At 37.4% G+C, this 25530-nt stretch overlaps 1 protein-coding gene across 4 annotated transcripts in view; it reads left to right on the top strand.

The window, feature by feature from the left end:
* Window positions 1–25530, top strand: part of grik4 (glutamate receptor, ionotropic, kainate 4) — a 389008-nt gene that overhangs the window by 223135 nt on the left and 140343 nt on the right. For all 4 annotated transcript variants that reach the window (XM_079885109.1, XM_079885112.1, XM_079885111.1 and 1 more), the window contains one exon: window positions 21966–22130. In XM_079885109.1, the coding sequence (XP_079741235.1) occupies window positions 21966–22130 (165 nt within the window). The remainder of the gene's footprint in view (window positions 1–21965; window positions 22131–25530) is intronic.

Consider the following 25530-nt stretch of genomic DNA (forward strand, 5'->3'; position numbering starts at 1 on the left):
CTGCATGCACTCAGCCTGTTCTACCGCACTTTGGATTCAGCCTTCCCACCATGTACCGAAGGCTTTTACAGGTCACTGACACCCGCCTTCTGCTGCTGGTTAGTGTTCAGATATGCAAGAAGCAGTTGACCCTGAAGATTTAATAAGGTGCTTGTATTCCCTGTGGAAGCCAGGGGTGTTATATATTTAAGGTGAGAGTCTGCCGCAATCCAGAGCTGCTCCCTACAATCTAGACCATTGTACGATGAGCATCAGCCCGACAGTACCGCGTTGACCTTCAGCATGATAAAGCCAGCAAGGGCCTGTCAATGACCCCAATCACTCAGGCGTTATATTAACAGTGTGCACACAGCCTGTGCAAGTTATCACAGTGCAGTGGGCTGTGTGATTAACACAGCCACAGTAAACGTCGCCATTGTTTGTTATCTGGCCCATCCATTGAGCTACACTAGGTAATCAGTTTCCTCCAGCCATGTAAGTTAATTGGTCAGAACAAACGGAGAACTGTTGCTGTTATGAACAATATGTCATTTCAAATATTTGAGCTTGGCAGCATGAAGAACAACGGGCAAGTTGAAATACATGGCAACAAGTTTTCCCTCGTGTAGCTTCTGTTTGTACATAACAAAGACAAGAACACAACGGTTTAAGCAAAGTAAAACCGCCTTTTCACTGTTTGCAACCACAGGATATGTGGTAATTCACTTTGTCACATGATCTTTCAATTTATTTAAAAGTCACTTTTTCGTTATTTTGCTTTCACACTATTTGTGTCTTCGGTAAAGGAGCAGTGATAAACATAATATATATATTTTTTTAGTTTATATATATAAAGGATTATTAGGAACACCATACTAATACTGTGTTTGACCCCCTTTCGCCTTCAGAACTGCCTTTATTCTATGTGGCATTGATTCAACAAGGTGCTGAAAGCATTCTTTAGAAATGTTGGCCCATATTGATAGGATAGCATCTTGCAGTTGATGGAGATTTGTGGGATGCACATCCAGGGCACGAAGCTCCCGTTCCACCACATCCCAAAGACGCACTATTGGGTTGAGATCTGGTGACTGTGGGGGCCATTTTAGTACAGTGAACTCATTGTCATGTTCAAGAAACCAATTTGAAATGATTCGAGCTTTGTGACATGGTGCATTATCCTGCTGGAAGTAGCCATCAGAGGATGGGTACATGGTGGTCATAAAGGGATGGACAATAGTCAGAAACAATGCTCAGGTAGGCCGTGGCATTTAAACGATGCCCAATTGGCACTAAGGGGCCTAAAGTGTGCCAAGAAAACATCCCCCACACCATTACACCACCACCACCAGCCTGCACAGTGGTAACAAGGCATGATGGATCCATGTTCTCATTCTGTTTACGCCAAATTCTGACTCTACCATCTGAATGTCTCAACAGAAATCGAGACTCATCAGACCAGGCAACATTTTTCCAGTCTTCAACTGTCCAATTTTGGTGAGCTTGTGCAAATTGTAGCCTCTTTTTCCTATTTGTAGTGGAGATGAGTGGTACCCGGTGGGGTCTTCTGCTGTTGTAGCCCATCCGCCTCAAGGTTGTGTGTTGTGGCTTCACAAATGCTTTGCTGCATACCTCGGTTCAGTCGGCCCATTCTCCTCTGACCTCTAGCATCAACAAGGCATTTTCGCCCACAGGACCGCCGCATACTGGATGTTTTTCACTTTTCACACCATTCTTTGTAAACCCTAGAAATGGTTGTGCGTGAAAATCCCAGTAACTGAGCAGATTGTGAAATACTCAGACCGGCCCGTCTGGCACCAACAACCATGCCACGCTCAAAATTGCTTAAATCACCTTTCTTTCCCAATCTGACATTCAGTTTGGAGTTCAGGAGATTGTCTTGACCAGGACCACACCCCTAAATGCATTGAAGCAACTGCCATGTGATTGGTTGATTAGATAATTGCATTAATGAGAAATCGAACAGGTGTTCCTAATAATCCTTTAGGTGAGTGTGTATATATATATATATATATATATATATATATATATATATATATATATATATATATATGATTCTGTTCAAAAGTTTGTGGCCTGTAAGATTATTTTTCTTAATTATTTGTGTATTATGCTTACAAAGGCTTCTGTCTCATATGATCCTTTAGAAATTATTCTATTATGCTGATTTGCTGCTTAAGGAACATTTCTTATTATTATCAATGTTGAAAACAGTTGTGCTGCTGAATATTTTTGTGGAAACCATGATTTATATCATTATCAATTTAATGTGTCTTTTCAGAATATTTGTCTGTTTCTTGAAAAAAATCATAGATGTTGATATTTCTTAATACATTCATAGATTTGATTGGAATACATCACATCCAGGGGTGTGTTTCCCATAGAACGACGTAACTCACTGCTTAACTACCATAGTACAATGCATCGTTGAAGAAATCAACTAGCTAGTCACGTCTGTTTCTTGAAACCATAATGTCGCAAAGTGGTCGTTCAAACACGGTGGTTAAGGATGTCACGCACGTGGTAGAGTAATAACTTCTTTTAATGAGTCTGTTTGAGATATAATTAAGCTAGATGCTTTGATATAAATTACGGACATGGCATCTGAGGAATATTTATAATTTTTCTCAGTTATTTAGCTTAATTTCCAGATTCAATCATAGGCTCGTTCTTACATAGTAAAGCACGTTCGCACAGGCGCACTTCAAAAACGGTGCTTTAAATCTCTTGACAAACTAAAAGACGTAATTGGCATTTGTATGTATTCTAAATAAAAGATACAGATTGTACTGAATGTCAGCTTGCTTATTTTGCTCAAGACAAGGATTTATTAAGTCTACATGTCATGCAAACTAGAAATGCTTCTAACCACAGGTCGAGAGCTGTCGTTCCAACTACACAACTTTGCGATGCTGTTTGCGAATGTTCGTTAGAACGATGGTTTCGGGAAACACTGACTCGTTGAACTATGCTGATAATGACAGAACTTGCGACCAGTTGGCTAACGATGCTTTCGGGAAACGCACCCCAGTTCAACTGTTGCATACTGTATTGTCACATGTTACATTTCATATTTCAATATTTCATATGGTTAGGTTTCATATTGTATTTCATATTTCAGTATTTCAGCATATCTATATGAAGCTCATGTTGGATTTAAAAATCCTGTCTCCACACATGGTCGGAACTCCATGCAGCCCTTGTGCGACTCTTCATTGGAAATGAATGATTTCCTGTCTAGTGTTTGTTGGAAGCAGTGAAATGGCAGCTTACTGTATAAGACTTGCATTCTTGAGATGCACTTTAAAAAAAAAGTTTCACCATGACATGAATATGGTAAAACAAAAACAAAACAAAAAAACAACAGAATCCAATATTGCATCCTGTGTCAATGTCCCTTATTAGTGAATTTTTGCTAAAATGTTTTCTCCAGAGTAGAACAAAGCAAAATACATCAGTGGGCTTTACTGTAAGTTACCAAGCCTTATTATTAAGTTTGCCTTGACATGAGACTGAATTTGTACCAAATTTGTATAGTTAGTGACATGCAGTTGTTAGTAGATAGATTGTCTTTGTGATCAAGTGACTGAGCATGCTGAGATATTCTGATTACAATCTTTCATTAAGTTGGAGACTTTCCAGGTAGCACTTTTCTCAGCATGGCCATGTTTGTAGACTTGAAGTAATTTAGTGTCTTTGCTTCCTGGAGGTTTAGGTCTAACCGGTCATCCTTCAATAGCTTGTTTTACCAAAAATGAATGAAAATCATTATTTTTCAGTTCAAGTAGCACATTATTTACCACTAAATCCCTTTTTCCTAGATATCATTTGAGACGTTTGCTTTCTAAAATACTGTCTGAAATTTTAATCTAAATATACAATTAAGACATACCTTCTTAATTTGCTATCATATATATATATATGTAGCCTATCATTTGAGAGCATTGGCGCTTGCAACGCCAAGGTCATGGGTTTGATTCCCAGGGAAAGCAAGAACTGATAAGAATGTAAATGTGTACCTTAAAAATGCAATGTAAGTCGCTTTGGATAAAAGCGTCTGCCAAATGCATAAATGTAAATGTAAATTTTATATGCATCTGCTCATGTAGATGTACTTAGAATTTCTCACAGCATGAAAATCTAACTCTCATGAATCTCTATGACATTTTGAAGTTAATAATGTTTTATTATTCTGTTCATTCTTTTTACTTTTCACTGGTTCGAGCAACTCTGCAGGATTCTTCTAAAATGCACCAATTTATGACATCATGTTTAGTCCTTGGTATATAGTTACGACCTTGCTAAAGAAAAAGAAGATTGCTACTTGTAGAATACGTGGCATCACAGAGAACACCCTTAATGCATTTCCTCAAATTATGCTGCTTTGCGGAGAAGCTGGTGATTTAGAAATTTTATGAGAGAACTTTGAAAGTTGACTCTTCACATTCACAAGTATATCTGTTCTTATACTTTATCTCATTATTCTCATTTCATGTTGGGAATATGTTTCCTGTGGAGAAATAGTGGCATTTAGATTATTTGCAGTGTTTTTGGGGTCTAATTCCTCATTGCTACTCCCATTATTTATTATGAATGTACATTTTACATGCATTTTTACATTTACATTTAGCAATCGCTTTTATCTGAAGTGACTCACAAACAGGAAAATCTACAAACTTGTAATAAAGGTGTGATCTTTCATTTCAATAGCGAAACTGTACGTTTATCTGCTTCAAGAACAGTGCAGTTATTACCTCGCTAGTGAGAAATATCATGTAGCTTTAAATTTGCGAAACTATTTTACTGATAAAATCGTCAGAGCAGCGCTGACAACATGTTTCTGTGCGTATGAGTGTGTATTCGGATGGTATGTGTGTGCATTTGAGTGGAAGAGAGAGCGGGATAAAGAAAGTATGTGCTTTCCGTACATAATGTAACGTAATTTTGTGGCAAAAAACGTGGAAATAATTTGTTGTTTTTATCCTACTGTTTACTATTTATTTGCTTGGTCAGTGTTGTTGTGGGTTTTGGTTATTTTGCTGTTGTAGGCTGTAAGCACAGCATGAAATCATTTGGCGAAGTGATATGGACATGTAATACAGTCCAGACCTGCCTGGAGAAACTTTAGCTGTGCTTTTCCCTGAAAATAGTTGCACACCTTAGAACAATCCTCAACCAATCATATTCAAGCATTCATCAGCACCATAGTATAAAAATATTTAATTTATAATATAAAATTATTGAGTGGGTTCAAAACAAGACACGTTACAGTATACTGTATATTCAATTTCAATGCAGATTTTTCCTGTTTGTGGCTAATTATTATTAAGTAAATGTTTACCGGTCATGTAGTTAGACAAAAAGTTCAGTAAGCTCTTATTCAGCAGTATCTTTAGCAGACGCTGTGCTGAAAGTGACACAGTCAACATTAGCTCAGTTGACCTGACTGTAATGCCAGCACCTCTTGCCACCCAGACCACAGTGTCATTGAGAAAACTCACTTACACTTCAGTCTGATGCCAGTCGCACGCCAATGATCAGAGAGATCATGAACTCTAAGACTTGACTGGGCAAAAACGATTTGGATGAGAGAAAAACATTTTTGCACTCACGCTATGGGATCCAAAGAGCCTTTAGATTTGGTTTTATCAAATTCATCTGAAAGTAAAGTTAAAAGATACAAGAGCTCAAACTAGGAGTTGGCAATATGACCAAATGATGCATTTAATTTTATTTCATTTTATTATTATATATATAAAAAACACAATATAGTTATTGTGTGATTTCAAAATTTTTGATAACATTGACATTTCATAATTCTCATCACCAATTTCAATATCATAAAAAACTAATACTAGCCTAAATGAGTAAAACAATTCAAGCTTACTGAAGACAAATAAATAGTCGTAAAATAAGAACAAAGAAAGTAAGTACAAGCAATAGGACAAAACTACAATAGAACAAAGGCACAAAATAATAGACTAAATAAGAAATAATAGGCTTTACATAAACTGAATAAAGTAAATAAATGTACAAAAAAACTGCATAGTCTTCACTGTGTAAATTAAATATTCTTATTAAAGTTACAAAAGTAATCCAGTCCGGAGCAGTTTCTCTATCTTTTTTTGTTTAATTAACATTAAAAACAGACAGCAGCAGGTTTATTAGGCTGCTGTCACTTTAAGACAGAATGTACTGATCTAATATACCTTTACACATGCGCTTTCTTTTTAAACTGTTTACGTTCACTTAAGACATAAATGACTGTTTATAAGGATACTCGCAAAGACAGGCATTTTGACACATAACTGTGTATGTTTGACCATTCAAGCCCAATAAGGTGGCAAAAAGAACTTTGTTCATTACTCACTGACTCTCAGACAGCGCTCAGAAACAATCTATCAGACAGCGTGCACGTATACAGAAATGAGCTCTCTTTCGCTGCTTATTGTGCTTTCAATGGTTTAACATTGCTTATTTTTAAACAGCAATGCTTAAAACACATTTAAATGATACGATTTAACAACATCACGCGAGCGCATAACCGCGATAGAGACGATAGTCCAAAATCTCTACCATTTGACAAATTTATACTGGTTATTCGTGCCTACCGGTATGTCACCCATTATTTATTGTTCATTATTGTACGTTACATTTGAATTTGACTAAATTACTCTGTACATCAATAATTATTTTAATAGCTTTGCAATGCAATCATCAAAACAAGGTACATAAATGCATCAATATGATACTATAGACTACTTATTGGCCAGGATTAAAATGCAACACTCAGTTTTTATTATATTTTATAGGGAGTCCCTGCTCCACCAAGTTATTCCTGCTCCACAATTCCTGGAAATATATGATGAGATTGAAATAAGCAAATCGATTATTGTTATAGTTCTTTTCATGCCTCTCAAGATGGCATCTGTTCCATAAAGCAAATTAGCTGCAACACTGGACAAAACAAGAGTTATCTCTTGAGGTTTTATACACCAGTTTTGTTTGATTGTGTGAGTAAATTACCTCATTAATCATATACTGTATATTAAAAAAAGATAAATCAGCAGAGCTTGTGGCAGAAAGCAGATGCTGAGAACTGAATTCACATTAGATAGATCTGGGCTCTGCTTCAGTCACCACTAAACACACCAGAAATAAAAGTGAGCAGAAATGGATCCTAGTCTCTGTTTGGGATCTTTGAGAAAATTGAAAAAGGTTCATTTCCACGTTCCATTTTCTTTTGCCATTAAGCTAGACGAGAAACGAGTTATCCATGGCTTAGTCTCAACACCAGTATTTAACACAGAGTGCAGCACTTCTGGGATGAGAGGACTGAGTATAGGCCTACAGGCTTTTTCACACTAATTCTTCTGCACAAAAAAAACAAAACATGCATGATTTGATTTAAAAAAAAAAAAAAAAAAAAAATATATATATATATATATATATATATATATATATATATATATATATATATATATATATATAGAACTCCTTCAAACAGAGTCTGAAATGTTGGATATACTTTACTGTAGCTTTACACTATAGTTCAAAAGTTGGGGGTTGATAAACCTTTTTTTTTTCATGTTTTTGAAAGACGTCTCTTATGCTCCCCAACAGTGCTGGGGGTAACACATTACAAGTAACACAAGTTATGTAATCAGATTACTTTTTTCCTAGTAAATGTTAAAGTAACATTACATTTAAATTTACAGCAAAATATCTGAGTTACTTTTTTAAATACAGTAAGTAATGCAAGTTTCTTTGCTTTCCCTTTTATTGACTGGCACCTCTCCGGTCTCCATGTTGAGAGAAATTGAAAGTGAGGATCAGAAGTGTTGTGTATGCTGTGTGAACATGATGCTTATTGTAGTTCTAGACTAAATGTGAGCATGCATTTATTCACTTGCACAAAAACAGATTCAGTATTCCTCAAAATTAATTAAAATAGTGAAATGCAAACTCAAAATATTATTCAAACCTGCAATAATTAAATATGTTAAATTATACAAATATACTTTATGCATTCTTTGTTGCTGACCTTCGATGTTCCAGTTCAACCATAGAAATAAGTCGAAATAACTTTAGTTAAACATCACATTTGTAGGCTATTTCTTCTTCTTTTTCTAATGCTTAAGAGTGTTGAACTTCTGTGTCCTATAATTATCCAGGGGTGCGTTTGCCGTACAACGATGTGACTCGCTGCTTAACTACCATAGTACGTTGCATCGTTGAAGAAATCAACTAGCTAGTCACGACTGTTTCCCGAAACCATAGTGTCGCAAATATATAACATATTGAAAGGTTAGAATTTATTTATTTATTTATTTTTCTATATTGTTTAAATGCCAAATAATTTATTTAGACATATAAACTTAAAACATATATGAATAATCTACATCAGGCTTTGTGTGTGGCCACACACTGGGTTCTTCCACTTGTATTGCACATGCATATTGTGCATTTTGAGGCAGTTTGGGCTTTTGAGAAATGTGATGGAAAGAAATTTCAGTACCACAGCACGTTTCTTTTCATGCAGTCTGAAGATTAAAAATAAACTAGAATGAGATAAGTGTTATTCTAATATGAAAGGACCTCTTTCATCAGCTCTACCTTTTTAAAAATCTCTAGACTAGGAGTCCTTCATATTTTATTCATGTATCATATTCAGATTTCAGACATTTTGGAGAGAGCGCATTTGCCTTGAACATTATTATGGGACACAATGCATTGCATCATTCAAGAGAACTATATAGCCTCTGGTGGATCCTAAATGAAGGAGTTTAGTGTAGGAGAGCCTGGGGGGAGAGAGACAAGACAAACACAATGCCAGGAAGCATTTCAATCCTCTTGCATGGCAAACACTGGGCAGCATTTCAACAATTATTTCTTTTATGCTGACAGCGTCAGGTGGAGTGTATTAGAAAAGCTGCACGGATCTCTCCACTGTCAAACTCACCTTAAAACACGTCCATTTACTGTTGGCTGAGTTGTTCTGGGTAAAGGACATGAAAAAAAAAAAAAAAAAAAAGGCCTGGCAGTTCTGTTAAAAAATATCTCCCACCTGGCAGCATCCTACCTGTTCGCACCTCAGTTCAGTGTCTTTTTTAAAAAAGGGGCAAGAAACACAGAGCAGCAAAGCTATTTTCCACCCTGTCAAGATGAATGGTCGTTTGCAGGTGGCTAGGAACCGAAAAGTATCCTCGAAAGCAGCTTTTTAAAATGCACTTAGTCTCTAGCATCTTTGCTCTTCTGTGATTTGGGCTGAATTGAAGTGGCAGACCTGATTTGCAAAATTCAAGAATGTGGGTGTCTATAAACATCGTCCCTGGCGCTCAAGCATGAAGAGGCGCTGTGCCGTTAATTATTTAGGAATCACAATCATCGGGATGTTTGTTTTGTATGTCTGTTCAAGTTCAAATCAGAGCACATTTTATTTATTGCCTGTGGAATAACACACTATGACTGTATCTGCCTATGCATTGTTTTTGGCACCAGATCTACCCATAATGCACTGTGAATTATAATGTGGAGAGATAGGAATGCACAAGGTCAGCTCAGATGTGCTCCGCTGCCTTTGAGGTGATAACAGGGACCTTGACAGTGAGAGTCTCATTAAGACCCACCTGATGGGTCTGTGGCTTACCGTGGGGATGAATGGTTATACTTCCTCTTTTAATCACTGGACCATGTGAACAAATCAATGCAATGCAACTCCCAAACCTCAAGCCCAACCCACATAATCAATATGAATACTTGGACTGCATAAACAAGGCTTAAACAATACCATTGTGCATAAAGCTCAAGCAATTTTCCGTCATTAACAGATGTTGTTTCAAAGTACCTTCGAGTTCTACAAAACAAGCCAATGGCAGAACAATGCCATGGGTCTGTGGAATTTGCATAGCGCAACTCCGCCCCACCTCGTGGGTATAAAAGGAGCTGCGCATGCAATCTCGCATTATGTTTCTGCTTTGGAGCCGAGTGTTACTTCTCTTCTCTCCACTGCAAAGCTGTCTATGAGTTCGAAAGACGAGAAGAGCGACTCTTCAGCGGTGTTGGTGTTACAGTGTGTTCCAGTGAGATCTCATTCATGCTGCTGGTCTGTGCAGTGATCTGCCAACAGTGTGTGTTTTCCTCTCTAAAAGAGCTGCATGCGGCACGTCTTTTTAAAGATGTCTCACCCGTGTATTTCTGGGTAGACGGATTGATTCCGCTGATGGCCACGAGCACTGCCTGGCATGTTTGGGCTTAAATCACACTCAGGCAGCATCCATGGATGCGTCATGTTCCCATTGTAGAAACATGACTATCGCAATGTTGCGATCGAGACTCGATGACCTCCGTAGAGGTAGAGTCCCCTCCGCCACACCCCCCTCTAGCACATTGCAACCCATGAGGTTGCTGGATGAGGTAGCTGGCCAGTCTTGTGGCGGGCCCAGCGTTTCATTCGGCGCCCCAGCAGATGATGTCATGTCTATCGCCGCATCACAAGGTGGGCTTGAGTCATCTGGAGATGAAAACTCGGCTGTGCTGTCTCCTTTGGGGGTGCCAGCATTGCCCGAGTCTGATCCAGAACTGACTGCCATGCTTTCCTGGGCAGCTGCGAGCATCAGGCTTGTGTGGAACCCTTCGCCTTTGACTTCTCGCGATCGCTCAGCGGCCTCTTCCACCTTCTCTCCCCTCGATGAGGCCATGGCCAAAGGGTACACTGGGGTCCCCCCGGTGGAGCGTTCTGTGGCGATGCAACTGTGTCCCCAGAGCGCCTCCACCTGGCGCGGCTACCCAAAGCACCCCTCCATGGCCTGTAGGATTTCCTCATAACTCATAAACGGTCCGTTAATCACAAATGATTAGTGCGGTTTCGTTCTGCTTTCATTGCGTTTGCCATTTGATGTTGGCCAACGTTGTGGTGGTTGCGCCAGTGCGACTGCTAACAAAAATTTGGTTGGCAGGAAAAATGTTCCAACGAATTGTTCGGTTTATAATGCGTACCGAACCGAAAGCCTCATACCGAACGGTTCAGTACGAATACGTGTATCGTTACACCCCTATACATACATACATACATACATACACACATACACTCACCAGCCACTTTTTTAGGTAGACCTGTTCAACTACTTGTTTATGCAAATAACTAATCAGCCAATAACATAACAGCAACAAAATGCATTAAGGCATGTAGACATGGTCAAGACAATCTGGAGTTCAAACTGAGCACCAGAATGGAGAAAAAAAGGTGATTTAAGTGACTTTGAATGTGGCATTGTTGTTTGTACCAGACGATCTGGTCTGAGTATTTCAGAAACTGCTGATCTACAGGGATTTTCAGACACAGCACCTCCAGGTACTGTGGGCAAAAATACCTTGTTGATGCCAGAGTTCAGAGGAGAATGGCCAGACCGGTTCGAGCTGAAAGAAAGGCAATAGTAACTTATAACCACTTGTTATAACTGAGGTATTCAGAAGAGTATCTCTTAATGCACAACACATCGCACATTGAAGCAGATGGGCGACAGCAGCAGAAGGCCACATTGGTGCCACTCCTGTCAAACTGAGGCTACAATTAACACAGGCTCACCAAAATTGGACAATATAAGATTGGAAAAACAGTGACTGGTCTGATGAGTCTTGATTTCTGCTGTGACATTCAGATGGTAGGTTCAGAATTTGGCGAAAACAGCATAAAAGTATGGATCCATCCTGCCTTGTATCAACGGTTCAGGCTGGTGGTGGTGGTTTAATGGTGTGTGAGATATTCTTGGCACACTTTGGGCCTCTTAGCACCAATTGAGCATCGTTTAAACACCAAAGCCTACCTGAGCATTGTTACTGACTATGTCCATCCCTTTATGACCACACTGTATCCATCTCCTGATGGTTACTTCTAGCAGGATATCATGCCATGTCACAAAGCTCAAATCATCACAAACTGGTTTTCTGACAATGAGTTCACTATACTCAAATGGCTTCCACAGTCACCAGATCTCAGTCTAATAGAGAACTTTTGTGATGTGGTGGAACGGAAGATTCACATCACGGATATGTAGTCAAAAAATTTGCAGCAACTGTGTGATACTATCATGTTAAGATGGACCAAAATCTCTGAGGAATGTTTCCAGCACTTTGTTGAATATATGCCATGAAGAATTAAGGCAGTTCTGAATTTAAATGTTTAGAATTTTCAGCATCATTACTCCAGTCTTCAATATGTCACATGATCCTTCAGAATTCATTCTGATATATTGATTTGCTGCTCAAGAAACATTTCTTATTATCCATAATATAATATTTCACTGTATTTTACCTTTTTTTCTTTCTTTAAAAAAATATTTTTTAAGGAGTGCATGCATGTCACACCACAGTACATGCCAACTTCATGCCACAACATGTAATTAGGATTCATTGAGGCTGTTTTCTCACCTAGGGCACCAGAATCACCACCGGGCCACTAAAATGCCATTTTAACCCTACACAAAATTGCTGTCTAGTCTACAGGCTCATCAGTCAACACTCTACAGTCTCTGTCTGAGCTCAATGGCCCGTGCGCTTTTACGTTAATAGCCCAACATCACTTTTGAGTCCTCATGCAGTTTTCCTGTCATCCCTGCATCACATTTCCTTGCTTTTTTGTGGCTCTGGCCTTCTCCCATCTATGTGTGAAATGAAACGTAAGAACGGCATTTCCACTATAAACACCCTTCTCGCACAGTGTACAGTCAGGTATTGTTTGCTCTGTTGGCATCCGATTTTGTCTGTTGTTTTACACTGGTCTGGAATCATCAGCTGGAGTCTCTGGAGCCGTGAGAGTGTGGGGGAAGGTGTGATTCTGCATTAAACGCTAGAAAAAGGTCTTCATGGTAATGATGTAGTATGTGTGTGCTTGTTTTTGGTGATGTTACGGTGCCGCTGTGTGCAGGCAAAATAACAAATCCATAGGTCAGGCTTAAACTCCAGAGAGGCTATTACTAAAACCTGATCTTTAGTGGATGTGCAACCAATCAAATTTAGTCCACTGCAATTCTCCATCACGCTCTCCATGTGAAAAAAAAGATGAGGGGGGACGATTTGGTGCTTAGCTTTGATAATGCTCTATATGGAGTGCACTTTCCGTGCAGTGTAACAGGGATTTGTATGCTTAGCCTTCGGTTTACTGTAGGCAAGATAAGGACAGAGAGCAGAAAATGAGAGAGAGCGTAAGTCTTCATCGTTAGTCTGGGCATGCTGCTATTGCCTGACATGTTTTGTACACTTCATCGCAGGAGGGAATGTCATGACCAAGTAAGGGAACAATCTTTAGTTATTATGATTAGTGTTATTCAGAAAAACACAGGTGGGAATGAGGACAAGTATTAATAAAAAGAGGTTAGAGAAGTGATTGTGTTATTAAAGGATATGTATAGGTACTGTACATCAACTAGAAAAGCAAAAAAAAAATATATATATACTTTCTACACTATCATATGGTCACTATCTCTTTTTACACTACCAGGTCCTCCTGGGGAGTTGGGAAGTCATAGATACAGTACAGCTTCAGGTGCGTTCAAATCACTTTGGTTGGAGCAAGATGGCGATCTTTTTTTTATAAAAAAATCAGCAAATATTTTTAACTTTAGAACGCACTCAAATCCACTTCTTGCCAAAAACTAGGGCTGGCCGATTTAAATCGTGAGATTGTTATGCGCATCTCGTCAGTAAAGCCGGTTCCTTGATTAGTAGTAAATCGCCATCACCTGCTTTCAGATGGAGCGGCATTTACTACAAAGAGCCGTAGTTAACTGACAAGCTGAGCCATATCGCATTAATTATCGCTGGCGATACGTCCGCGATTTTAATGCGATATGGCTCAGCTTGTCAGTTAACTAGATGCGCATAACAATATCACGATTTAAATCGCCCAGCCCTACCAAAAACCCTTATTGATTGGCCACTATTCTGAATAATCTTTTTTTAGTAGCTATAATTTTAGCTATAATTTAGTATAATTTTAATAATGTTAGTAGCTTTAATAACCCCTTTAAATGGGAATTCAAGTTAGACCTTAAGAAAATAAAAAAGAAAATTTTAATTCTAGGTCAAACAAGTCAAACTCAAAGAGCACTTAATCTAATGTATTATTTCTAATAATCATGCACTCTCTGTTCTATATGAAGAGTTCAGATGCAAAAGCCTCTAAGTGCCATCTGAAATTCTCTTCTAGAATGATAATTTTTATCAAGCTTGTATATTTAAGTTCAGTAATTTCACTTAAATGGCAATGAAAATTACCTATTAATTGTCTTTTAAGTGAAATTACTGAACTTAAATATACGAGCTTGATAAAAATGATCATTCTAGAAGAAAATTTCAGATGGCACTTAGAGGCTTTTGCATCTGAACTCTTCATATAGAACCTTAATGGGTTCTGACAGGCGCTTCATAAGAACCTTTTAGGGGTTCGGTTATGGGATAATTTTATTGTTTTTTTTTTATTAATTTTGTTTATTTTTTATTCTAATTCAATTGTATGATTTAAACAGCTCGTAATCACAAAAGAAAATAAATAATCTGTTAAACATGAAAGTATTATGCAATCATTTAAGAAATGTTTCCTTATACAATAGAATATTTTTGGCATAAAGTCAGGAAAACATGGTTCTATATAGAACCCCATTGAACCTTTTTTTTCTAAAGGCTGATTCACACTGCACCAAAAGACGCCAACCTACGCAGACAGTTACCAGATTACAGTACGTCACTTCTCAGACATTCAACGACCCGACAAACGCTGATTCAACATGTTTAGTTGGAGAAAACAAGCTCCGACATATGCCAACAGACACCGACCTGTTCAAACTGATCCAACAATGTATTTGTTATGTATTTGTTTATCTTCTTGAACACAACAAAAAAAGTAAGACAGGACTTAATTTTGTCCATCGGGAATTGATTGGATTATTGGATGGTTGTGGTTTGCTATTGGACAGGTTGACAGGTTGTCCCTCCCTCGCGTCAGGAAACACGTCATCAAAGAAGAGAAAAGATGTCGCTGCAAGAAGGAGGGGAAGTTATTTTGATTAAAGATTACGAAGGCACATGAATTGTAAAAAAAAATACTAATGTGCACAGATAAATCATTTATAATAAATACTGCAAAATTCCATAAAAAAAAAGAAAGAAATTTACATTTTAATTTCATGGTGACTTTAAAGCAATGTTAACTTAATTGGTTTTACTTTAAAAAGTAAGTCTACATGCCATTGTTTACATTAAATTTGATCATACTTATATGTGACTTTTTAAATCCAGAATTCACTGTTTCCTGTAGCAGGTAGAAAGGTGGGACAAAGTGTCACAGGACTGAGCAGTGGCAGAGCATTGTTTGTCTCTCCTTATCCTCTATAGACCTTATGCGCCAGAGAAACGAGGGCGCCGCCATCTTTAGAATATTCCGTTTTTGCGGTCGCTCTGTATATTTCTATGGCATTGCTGTCCAGGAGTAATTAGCTTTTGAAGTGGATTTACTTAACGTAAAGTTAACGAAAGTTATCATGAGGACTGTAATGTTTAAAGCAGATGACTTAACAAATGTCAGTCGACCGGGAAGATTTTAAAACAAGACGTTCATTAATAAACACGCAAAATCGCTGTGAAAATACAGACCGGAAGTCAAAAGACAATGAGTGCAGCGCTGAAAAGGGGCGGGGCTACATAAGGTCTATAGTGATAAAGGGATAAAAACAGGCAACTGAAGATGTAAACAATTATCCCTGCACACGCATCCCAAGGGCTGCACTCCAGTGGCAGGCTGGATGAGCAATTGGTGCCATTAATACCATCATTATTCCCCTGTCTCTAATGGCCTCCCTTAGTAAACACACACACACACACACACAAAATTACAGCTAAATGCAGATTCCAATGAAAGCACAAACACACTCAGACACATAGATCACCCGGTCATGATCAATGAGAGAGAAACTTTCTTACCCTTTTCCTGCTCATTTATCATTTATCTGAAAAAGCTCTAGTGTATGCCATACTCTACAGAAATAGTCACATAAAACTTAAAACCATGAATTGCAGATTCTTTCACAGCTGAAATGTTAGAGCCAGGGTGTCAGTATAAAGTCTAATGCCTGTAACTGCGAGTCTGTGGCCCAGCAAATGTTAAATAATGCAGACTGCACACGACAGCCCAGTTTTTCCACATTTAGCTTAAGTGAACATTGAAATAGATTCTGCACTTGTATACATTAGAGTGAAATAATTATTTAAAGAAAAGAACATTTAAATCAAGACCTAAATATTGAACAATTGGAATTTTATTTTATTACAAGCACTTTTATGTGCCAAGGGTTGATTTTATTAAAACAGATTTGAACTTATTCTTGTTTTATCAAGAAAAACTGATATATTTAATATGCTAATCTAAACATTTCAGTATTCAGTATTTCAGTAAGTGATTTATATACATTTTTACAACTTATCAAGGATTTATATCCATTAGTAGTGTACTTGGTTACCAAAGAAACAGGAATGTCAGTAAAGTGCATACTTGAGATGAAATATATGTGAAGAAAATCTAAAAAAGTCTAAATTAATATCACAGAATATTTTAGTTGTGAGTTATTCCCTATCAAGCTGTAAGTCAACGTATGCAAAAAGTCTGAAAGTATATAATTGTGTTTTTAGGATACATGTTCTGCTAATAAAATTAGCATGCATTAGCGTCTCTGATTTCTTCAATGATTACTTTACCATTCATGACATTTACATGACATTTTTAATGCCTGTTTTAATTAAAAATGTGAACATATGCATTTGATTTAATCACATACATGCAAATAATTTCACACTTTTTTTTTAATAAAGATTGGAAATGGAAATGTAATGGAAATGTCGGAACCGTTTTAACTCATGTTTTATGAAAGGTTGGAGACACTTGGTCTTTTTTGAGTGCTGTTTGCAGTGTCAGTAGTTTATTGGCCACTCGTCGCTCTAAATCATGTAGTGTTTGAAAACAATTCATTTTAATTACTCATTTGCCACATGTAATTTATCTTATTCGCTGGCCAATTTGACAACAGAAAGTCCTTAAAAGGTGTCAAAATGACTTTTTTCCACAGACACAAAAAGACAAGTGACTGTGAGGTCCATAAAGCAATCAGCGTTTTGATTTACTGGGACCTTACGCCCTTCAGCGATGGATTCTGTCGTCAATGGCTTGCCCAGGAGCTTCGCTAATTAGCGTCATTGCTGAAATTAGATGAGACTTGCTTTGGCGAAAATAAAAATTTAATTAGAACCCGTAATTAAAAGTTGATTTACGCGACAGATCATTCCCATTCAAAAATAGATGATATATCCATTTAAAAACCCACAGTGCAGAGAAGATCCATACAGAATAACATGTGAACGAGGCCTTCATCAGCCTATTTTTATACAAACAATCAGGCCTTTCCAGATGGAGAGGAATGCGGACCATTAAACATTATTGATAACATTAAAATCACTTTTGTCCCAGCTTAATATTAAACTGAATTTAAATCAGATTTAAAAATATCCTGCTGATCTTTCATGTAAAGGAACGGAGAGGTGGAATACTAATATCTAGTTTATTCTCATCAGTGACAAGGGTAAAAGGCCAGTCAATAATAAAGTCAAACAACCTTCGAAAGCATTTTAAGACTCACTATTCATCATTTGACAGTGCAGATCCCTCTGTAAAACCGTGATGTTGGCCTCTGAAGTGCTTTATCTCCCTGGTCTTTACTTTTGCTGTAGTTAGATCCTCTTTCAGTCTCTGTGGGATGAAGTGAAGAGCAGATCTGAGTAGTTCAAATGTGGATTCCAGGGCTGTCTGTGTTAATTTAATTGCTTTGTAATGTCATTTCACACAGTTGATTGGTTCATCAAGCAGAGCAACAATTGACTGCATTATGCAGCATATAGAATTCCCCTAAGATTCAATATATCATGGTAAAAATGCCCCTGTATGAGTTTTTGTCTCTTATTTATAGCATATAATAGGTCTATAGTTAAGCAATATCACACAAGTAACGATCACAGTATCTCACGAGTGCTGTTTTTTCCTGACTAGCACGAGTGTAAATTTGATATTGTTTTATATTATAAGAAGATAAAATTGTGTTATGATTTAGACACAATATTTTCTGTGTTTGCCAACGAAAATATTACATGTAAAGCCAGAGCAGAACTATTGTGCATCTCTGAGTTTTATATCTGAATGAATCCGCATTTTGAGAATCAATGGGGTGAACCAATGATTTAGCCCATTCATAAAGAGAGCTATTCCTGAATGAATCAGCCATTTGATCAAATCATTTAGACATTTACCACCACCTACTGGTTGTTTTAGTTTCTTATTTAGAGTACCACTTCAATACTTCTGTAAGTTGATAACTTCTGTAAGTGCCATCGTTATCAACATAGTTCAGCGAGTTGTTGTTTCCCCAAACCATAGTTTCTGACAGAAATTTGCAAACAGCATCACAAAGTTGTGTGATTGGAAGTCCTCTGCACAAAACCATACACTTAAAATCCAGCATATACTAGCAATACCTCCTATATCCACATTGTGTACAACATCTAGCATTTTTATGTTTAGTAAAAGTTAATGAGTGTGCTTTAATGTCATCAATGTTGACAGTTTATTTAATGATAATCAGTCTTGTATAATAGCTGTATAAATGTCACAATCAAGACTGCTGCTTTGATGCTCTTCAAGCCTCATTTGGATCTAGCGTTTTAAAGGGAAAAGCATATTAAATGGCAGTTAGTGCGCTTAAAGGTGATGCAATAGTCCATTTTATTTGCATTCAGTCAATCTGGTTGATTAAGTGTGTGATGGAGCTTATTTAATAGGCACTTGAACAGTGGACGACCCATTTGAGTGATGAGTTCCTCCATCCTCCATGGCTGGTCTGTTTAGCCCACTGTTAGCCAACGGTCCCGTGAGAGCAGCAGCACAAGGTGATTTTGAGAGTTTAGTAGTTTTATTATGGTGGCAATGTAGTGTTGAACGGGCCTTTGGGACATACTACAAACCCCCATGTATTGTAACATCTAATGGTTTGTTTTAGTGTTTCTATAGCCTGCAGGATACATAGTGGTTTGTGAGCTACACAGGTTAATAGGTAGGTAGAAGAAATATAGTGTAAGAGAATCTAACTGTAAGAGACAGAGTACACATTAATCTGACCTGCGTCAAATCAAATGGTCTCGCGTCATTTACCTATGAAATAAAGGCCTGAAAACTCTTAAAGCTAATGGTATTTAAGAGCTGTAGTGTTTATGTGAGGTTTGAATCCAGCCTGCGCTATATGCAATTGTCCAATCTCCATTTTCTGTCTTGCTTCATTTACCTATCAAATAAAGGTCAAAACACATAAAGGTTTCTGTCTTTTAGGAACTGGGGTGCTTTTTGTAGCTACAGGTTTGAATTGACCATATCCAGTTATAGACAGTTTTCCAATCTTTAACGTTGCAATTTCAAATAAAAGTCCAGAAGCATATGTCATTTAGCTGAGGTGCTCATGTTTTGAGTTAAAGATTTCAGTCTGGTCTGCGCCTTAATTAATTTCATAATATTTTACATTGCAGTTTACTGTCTATCTTCATTTACCTATCAGTCAAAGGCCAAAAAGCCCAAAAGCTTCTGCTATTTCAGAGTTGTGGTGCTCATATAGGAAAAACAGGTTTGAGTCTGACCTGCAACTTGTCAGATTCCCCAATTTGTTGTTTAATTTTCTGTCTGTCTTTATACCTCCAAAAAGGTAATATAAAAAAATATACATTTACACATACAATTGAATTTAAACACGCATTGCTGCACATGCATTTCTGGATAGTATCAAGATGCGCTAAGGCAAGGACAGTGCTGGTCATACCATAACCATCAGCCCTGGTATCCATGTACATTACACAATGCGTTTCATGCCCCAGCACGCGCTGCTGCTCACCATCGATTCCTCTAAAAGGGTCAGCAGCTGAGCCAAGACTGGAAGATTGAATAGAACCTCGGCTGCAGCGGACCTCCACACTGCTCCGAGTCTCATACCGCAGTGCCTTTAAAATGTCATTGCCCCGCAACAGATCTCCCTCTCTGATATTTTTACCCTGCGCTAGGATTCCATTTAGCTCTGGCAATTCCAGTTTCTTGCTTTGACATCTACATTTGTGACCGCGGATTGGGGACAAGAACAGAACCTCAGGGCTCAGTGCGGGGCCAGTGTTTCCATTTGGCGCTCTTTGTTGTGAGATTTAGGGGTAAATGCTGGGAGAATTGGCCAGTTTGAGCTTTCTCCACTTGTGCTGTGGGAAACAGCCTTTTGCTATTGGCTGCGACAGAGAAGAGGGGGTGTGGGAAGGTGATTTAGCTTAGTGTTGGAGATGGACAGTCTTCTGTATGGGCAGCCAGTACTGAAATTACCATCTTTTCTTGCAATCATTTTTGTGGAGGATGAATATTTTAATGCAAATGAATGTATGCTGTAGTTATGCATTCACCATGACAGGTATTACGTATGGGAAAACGTCTGTAATGAATGTGGCTTTGCCCCTAAGGTAACAGTGCATTAATTGATAAATACTTTTTTTTTTTAAATAGCCCCTGTGAGTTTGTGGGAAAGACAAAAATCTATGTTTTCTCCTCGCAGAATGCATTAGCTTAAATTGGACCACTGTATATAGTAATTTAATTGCTTTTTACCCAAAAGCACATTAAAATTGCAGTGTGTGTCTTAACTGCCATCACTGCTCTGCCGCAAGCGAATACGTTTAATCTCATTTACAACATACCGCGGATCTCCATTTACCATCTCTAAACAAACATCTTGATATTTATGGCAGTCTTAAGTGGATTGTTATTTATAATGCCCTTTTTTAATAGGAAGACTCTCACGGCTGATTCGGTCTTGTTTGAATTAAATCATTAAAGCATTCTGAATCACAGATGTTTCATTTATGCATTATGAAATTTGTTTTTGTTTTCTTTATGATTGTACAGTCAAAGAATAAGAGGTTTGTGCTTACTTCCACTGGAATATTTAGCATGATCTCTTCTAGCATACTGTTCTTGTCAGGGTTTGACAACTGGCATTAAAAAAAATCTTGCACAGTTCAGTCATGTCACAATATCAGAGTCACTGAAGAACTAATTATGTGTTGGCTTACAGAATGGTGGCAAAATAAACCATTTCAATATGCCAGCCTGACAGGTAACAGAAATATCACAAGGATAGTTTCAAAATAGGTTGACATTCATCAAAAGGTACAGACGTTCACCTATAGTTGTGTTGATGTGATGTCAGGGGCTTGCATAAAGCTTTCTTTCTGCAGTTTTGTATAAAAAGCAGGACTTTTTAATATTATTGAACAGGTGTCAGACATCATTAGGCTTTACTCGCGTCAAATATTACGTGATAAAAATGTAAATGGTATTTGCTTTACATACTGTAGATTTTAATATCTGAGCATCAGATTCTGGCTGTGGCATATATTGTTGCTAAACTTTAAGTCAACTCACCATGGACTAGTCAAATTCAAAGCAGATTGAACATGGTATGTCTTCACGAAAGTGGGCGTACTTACAACAATAGCCCTAGTGACTATAAATATAGTGAATTCATAGGATATTGTCTCTTTACTTTGCAACATTCTATATGCTACGCAAGCAAAACAGCTATATGGAGCACTTGTGTCGGTCTCATAACAAACCTGTCAAAGAACAGCACTGATCTCGTCTACTGTAAGCGAAGCAAAGAATGCGCTTTTAATATGCGCACAAGACGACCCAGACACTCTTGTTTCTACATTCCCATGGTTCCTCATTGTGTTGAATGATTTCTGTTGCTTCTTGAGGATTTCTTAATCTCTTTTGTCACAATTCTGATTGTCAGAATATCTGCTTTTCTCACTGTCTGGGTCTTTCTCTGTCTCCTTGAACTATTTCCCAGCTGCCATTCTTGATGACCCAATGGAGTGTAGCCGTGGGGAGCGATTGGCCATCACTCTGGCGAAAGAAAACATCAACCGTTCCAGCAACCGCTCCACCACAGGCAAACTGGAGGTGGACATCTTTGAGCTGCTCCGAGACAGTGAATACGAGACAGGAGAAACTAGTGAGTATTCATATATATTATAACATTTCAGAGGTGCACTCAGTAGTTTTACATTTAGTGTAATTTTCATACATTACATCTAAAGAAATGTATTATATTTTAATATATTTTATTGAATATTTTTATTTAATTTGTTTTTATATATATTCTAATATATAATACATATTTATATTACAGTATATATTCAATTAAATAATATATTAAATGTTGCTTTTTTGAGACATAAACATAAAAGTTTGCACCCTTGCATTTCTATAGATGAACAGGCAGTTGTAAAACAAGTTGCATGCCGTATTTGTCCGATCAATGATGTTAAACTCATAAATATGCAAATAAGAACATTAACCCAGGTTTACGAGTGTACAGTGTCAAATCTCACAACCTTGCAGCCCAGAATTAATTACTAACCCAGAATAAAGTATGAATAGTGGGAAATAGGGGTGGGCGATATGGCAAAAATATAATATGATGTGCATGTGTGTCAGTACATTAAATCTACATATTCGGTCTTAAAGTGACAGCTGCCTAATAAACCTGCTGCCGTCTGTGTCATTAATGACTGAATTGACTGAATAACTTTAGTAGCTTTAATAAGAATCAGTGTATATTTAATTCATACAAATGAGGTCTATTTGTTTTATTTTTACATCTATTCAATTTCTTGAATGCTACTATTAAATACACCTACTGTAGCTGAAAAATTAAAGCACTGTTTATTTTAATTGTACTTTATATTGTGTTTTTGTCATTTGCATTTTTGTTCTTATTTTTTATAACAAAAAATAAAATAATAAAAATAAAGTAAGTGAAATAAGATTGGCCTAACTTTGGCCTAAATGGTCTGTCATTGTTTTTATTTTTTATTTTATAACCTTGTAGTTGTCATTTTTAAAATAGGGGAAATAGTTTGGCTGTATTGCTCAGTGACTTGCAAAATAGTCTTAAAATCCTTAAAAGATTGTGATCTTGCCTGAAAAAAAAAAAATCGTGATAATGTACTGACACGCATCTGAACTATTTACATTCACTTAAGATATAAATTACTGTTTATGTAAACCTTGTGTGTATCTGGCAGCGCAAGCGCAATAAGACGCGAAAGAGAACTTCAGTACTTGCATGCTATGTGACAGGCTTTTAGTGTGTGTGTGCTTCGGGTGTACATGCTCAGAAAAGCGTGTGAATAAAAACTTTAAACCTACCCTACATACTCCTGCGTTGCTAAACATGTGATATGAATGTGTGTCACGTTGTAGCATATGTTGGACAAAGCCAATTGAAACCAATTGAATTCAGGTGCATAATATAAATATACTAGGAACTGTGATGCAGTCTTTTCTTATTCCATGCATTTGTTTTACTTTAGTTTGAACATTTTTTCGATGCTCTTTGGCTTTAACTTTCACTGCTGTCCTTTAGCTTCACAACGTGAATAATGATCCCTTAACCGCGGGGTTTTATTCAGAGGTTGCAGGTATTATAATGATTCACAGGTAGAGGCAAATTGTGAAATAATTGTGTCCTCGCAACTGGAGGGCATTCCTCCTACAAAAAACATACACTGAATACTTACTAAAAGAGCAAAACTTTGCTTTGTATTTACTTGAGCACATCTCTGATGTATTGTTTTCTTTTTTATATCTTATAAAGAAAAAAAAAATGTTTTGTAACTTTTACAATTGTCTTGTAAGTGCCTATATACATGCGTAATTAGTGTGTCTATCAGTTTCATCTCTCCATATGTTCTTGGCTGGTAGCAGATGATGTATTTTTATTTTTTATTTTTTTTAAAGGGACCATTATGTGATGGCAATTAAATTAACCTGTCATACTTATGATGCTTTCTGAGTCAATAGTTATGCAGGCATTTATTAGAGCAATTTTAGTTTCCTTGGTTATGGGGAGGTCACTCTCAAAGGCCACCAAATACTCTATAAACAAATTAACACATTAGAAGATGGTTTTGTCAGACATATATTATTTACACAGTTAAAGTCCAATAAGAATTGATATTCATTTTGATCTTTATCAATCTGAATTGCTTGCTTATTTGACAAATGTATTTACTTGATTAGTGTATTTATCTGCTTTAGTGTATTTATTCTGATTAGTAACATGTATTTTGGTTTTACATTTTTGCATAATCATTTATTTATTTAAATTATCAGCAAAACAATTTAGGGGAAAATTTTGCCTGAATTTCCTTTTGCTTTAATGATCGCAGCAAGCAAGCTGCATGAACTCCACAAGTTTTTGTAAAACCTGATGATTATATGATCCAACATGATTTGACATGATCAATGAGTCACATGATCAAAGTCAAAAAATATCTTATTTGATTAGTGACCTAGAAATTGTGCCGAATCTCAAACATACTTTATTCATTATAAAACAAAACATTTTGTTTTAAATTTTACAAAATCACAACTCTGCCTGTCTGTTTATTTCCAGGTGTAAATTCCATTTTGAATCCCGGCTCAGACTTTTGAACTTCACTCTGCCTTTAAAATTGAAACCGTCAGTCAGCGGGTTTCAAACGAGTAGTGCTTTTACTTTAACAGCTGCCAGTCAATCTCTGTGTGCTTTTCTTACACTGAGGCCCTAAATTTAATAATGCTTCCCTTCCGAATCCTGAATCAAATATGGTTGGGGAGAACAAAATAGAGTTGCTCACTCACAGGGATATTAAACATGAATGAGGTTCATTGTTTTCAATGAAACTATACAGCACTAAAGTCAGGAGAAGACGAGCTGTACATTAAACAATCAGAGCTGTTGAGACAGGATGAAGAGCCACTTCTGGTTTCCCTGCATGGGCGTATGAGGCCACACCATTAACCCCCTCCCCGATAGATATAAACAGCTGTCTCTCTCTCTCTTAGGTTGCACAAACCTGCTAATTCGGCATTGTAATAGCTTGCAGAATGCGGGATTGAACTAGAAACGGATCAGTGACACTCCCAGGAAGGGAGAAATGTCACACCGCCGCTACCTGCACTACTATACTCACATCTGAAATCGCTGAAGCCTGCATCTTCCCACATCCCACATTGTGTGTGGTCTGCATACTAATATGTGTGATCTGAAGTGAACAGAGACGTACTAAAACCAACCACAATCTATGGTGCTTTCTCAATCCACATGGATTCATTGTCCTTTTCCAGACCAGCTGTGCACGAGGGTCATGCCAAAAGATTCAACTCTAGTCAGTCATAACTGTCCCACCTGACCCCCCTGACTCATAGTACACACTAGGGTTAATAACTACTTGCCTTATGATCTGTTCATGCAAGACAATAGAACAGATGTGCGTTGCTCAGATGGCTGTAAATAGATTAAGATGACAGTGTTAACAAACTAAGTTACATAATGCCTCATTTTGTTTCCAAAGACTTTTCAGAAC

This window comes from Squalius cephalus (assembly GCF_949319135.1).
Source record: "Squalius cephalus genome assembly, chromosome: 11".
In the NCBI taxonomy this organism is placed as follows: domain Eukaryota; kingdom Metazoa; phylum Chordata; class Actinopteri; order Cypriniformes; family Leuciscidae; genus Squalius; species Squalius cephalus.